At 39.6% G+C, this 3,009-nt stretch overlaps 1 protein-coding gene across 1 annotated transcript; it reads left to right on the forward strand.

Moving 5' to 3' along the window:
- The first annotated feature begins 1,985 nt into the window (after positions 1-1,985).
- On the forward strand, positions 1,986-2,483 carry LOC145679202 (histone-lysine N-methyltransferase SETMAR-like). Its single transcript, XM_081749790.1, has one exon. It carries the CDS (start codon positions 1,986-1,988, stop codon positions 2,481-2,483), a length of 498 nt encoding a protein of 165 aa, XP_081605916.1.
- The last annotated feature ends 526 nt before the right edge of the window (positions 2,484-3,009 follow it).

The raw sequence follows: 3,009 nt of genomic DNA on the forward strand, positions 1-3,009 counted from the left end.
GAGTTGCTTTTATCCATTGTGTGAATGATTGTCCTACTTTGCTGATAATTGCTACTTGCCAATTGTTCGCTTTCATGGCAAAATGAACCCGGAGATTCATCGCCTCAGATACAACAGAATGTCATTGGATCGTATTCTGTGTCAGAACATTACAATCGTAATTGACACGTTTTATTTCTATAATGCCTTCTTTAAAACATGATTTTCTCTTCTTCTTCTGGGCATGCAAAGCGGTCTCTTATGCTAAGTCGTTCGTACTAGAACTTCATGCATCAGTGATGTAACCTGTCACGAAATCCTCGATCCGTTATTCAGAAGCATACCCATGACCACCAGACTCGGCGATACGGATAGACCCATGACTAAAAGTGACCCAGAGACGAAGAAGAAGCATTGTCATACACATGGGAGTGACATGTGAGGCTCCTAATGTAATTCTAACAAACATGATTCTCCCTCACACACACACTAACTCTGTGGTTTACTTCCTCGCTTGAGTGGAACTGTGTGTGTATCAAGGCATTGCACTGAAAGACGAACTACAAGTTTTATCAGAGTATAAACGCGAGAGACTCAGAGGAATGATAAGCTCCATGTTTTTATTATGAGGGATCGTGAAAGTTTAACCGATCGAACCTGTAAAACTTATCGTTAAAAAGATAAAAGATGCTGCTGAGCCCAAAGACAAATTTGCTAAATCTTTTTATATGGAGTATGTTCAAACATCACTGTACTTCTTTTCAGTTCGGGAAGACGAATAGACATAATATTATAATATGATGAGATATTCAAGACACTGCATCTCACACATGTAAGAAATGTCACACGAATATTGAAGCTTGAATACTGAACATCATTAATCCACATAAAATTCAACAGTAATGCTAAAAAGAGCTGATATTTTTAGCTGTTTCTGTGTCACCGAGTCTGCTCTTCTCACCCGACATTAGTTCCAGGCGTGGTGAGAGTGGCTTTAACGCATGGGATACTGCAAGGTGGAAGGTAATGGAAAACCACTACTATTTTTCCTAGTTTGCTGACAACAGAAAGAGAACGACATACAATAGTCTTTTAAATGTTTAATTATAGTTCCGAAAGATAAATATACCCCCATTCGGATGTTCGGGCAGGGATGTCTTGGAAAGACTATGGGACGAGAGAATATCAGTGAAAATCATTAGAGAAAAGAAGACAAAACACAAGGAAAAGCAAAAGGTTTAAGACAGGAAACATATAACGTACATACCATGTTACAGGGAAGGAAATTAGAAAAATCTTAAAGACGAAATGAAAGAAAATACTCTAGATTTGGTTAGAGGTTTCTGAAGTTAGATGGGAAGGTAGTGCGGTATTGAACAGCGAAAGATATGGAATGTTTCACTCAGGTAATGAAAAGGGCGGTCATAATAATGTTGGAATATTTCTTGGTAAGCACTTAAAAAAGAGTAGTAAAAGTAGAACTTGTGATGATAGAGTTATGATGTTCAGGTCTAAAAGAAAGAAAAAAAGATTTAGTTGTGTAACAGACATACACACTAACCACTGTGCATAAAACTGAAGTAGAGGAAAATTATGAGAAAATAGAAGAAATTATAGACAAGGAGAAGTGGAATGCATGATAATTGTAATGGGAGATTTCAATGCAGTTGTGGGAGAACAGGAAGGTAGTGTGCAAGCAAACATGGTTTGGGTGAAAGAAATTAGAGCGAGAGACTGGTGAATTACTGTAGATAGAATTCATGATAACATTTGGTTCAATAAGCACTAGAGAAGAGAAGATATACATAAGAATCCACAATTACGTATATATATATATTGGGTTGGTAACTAAGTTCCCGCCTTTTTTAAAATTGGAAGAATCTGTATGGCATTACAATACTTTTGACACGAAGTTGTACATCATTCGAAAGAGAATATGTTTCTACCTAAATATATGTTTCGTTGTTACTAAGATACATTTTTTTTGTTATTTACAGACCATTAACATGGAATGTCAAGTTGAGAAGAATGAGCATTTGCACAAACCTCCTTCTTCTTTTGCCTTTAATCAAGGTTCTAAGGCCGCAGAAGCTGCTCGCAACATTTGTGTTTTGTACGGAGTGGGTGCTATAGCTGAAAGAACTGCTCATGATTGGTATGCAAAGTTCAAAAAAGGAAATTTTGGCCTCAAAGACGCACCTCGTTCAGTTGATTTCGATGAAGAGCGATTGAACCACCTTTTGCATGAAAATCCGCGCCAAACAACAAGGGAACTGGCAGAAACAATGGATTGCTCCCACACTACTGTAGAGAAACATCTTCACTCGATGGGCAAAGTTCAGAAGTGTGGAGCATGGATGCCTCACACTTTACGTGTCACCAACAAAAATCAACGAGCCACAATCTCCGCTGGTTTGCTTGCTCGTCACCTTGCAACCCATGCACACAAGGAACGATTTCTTAACCGAATCGTTACTGGCGATGAAAATTATGCCTCTACATGAGTGTGAAGCAGCGTAAGGAATGGCTTAGCCCCGGTAAACAAGCGACCCCACGCGCGAAACAGGACGTTCATCCGCGTAAAACGATGTTGTGTGTATGGTGGGACTGGGAAGGGATTCTCCATTTCGAATTGCTTGAAAGGAATCAAACGATCAACGCGGCACTCTATGTTCAACAAATGGAAAGACTCAACACGGTTATTCAAGAGAAAAGACCTAATCGGCAGCATGGTGTTCTTTTGCTGCACGACAACGCCCGCCCTCATATCGCCAATATGACCAAGGAAGCCATTCAAACTCATGGTTGGAAAGTGCTGCCACAACCACCATACTCTCCCGATTTGGCACCAACGGATTTTAACCTCTTTCGATCTCTTTCAAATGCTATGCGGGGAGTTTCTTAGCACAAATGTTGCGAGCAGCTTCTGCGGCCTTAGAACCTTGATTAAAGGCAAAAAGAAGGAGGTGTCGAAAATGCTCACTCTTTTTAATTCGAAGTCCAAGGGGACATGAAAAAACTTCGAATTAT

Source organism: Thermobia domestica, chromosome 2, assembly GCF_964235325.1.
Source record: "Thermobia domestica chromosome 2, izTheDome1.hap1.1, whole genome shotgun sequence".
Lineage (NCBI taxonomy): Eukaryota > Metazoa > Arthropoda > Insecta > Zygentoma > Lepismatidae > Thermobia > Thermobia domestica.

Coding starts and splice junctions, on each gene's coding strand:
- LOC145679202 (XM_081749790.1), top strand. CDS start 1,986: ATGGAATGTCAAGTTGAGAAGAATGAGCATTTGCACAAACCTCCTTCT.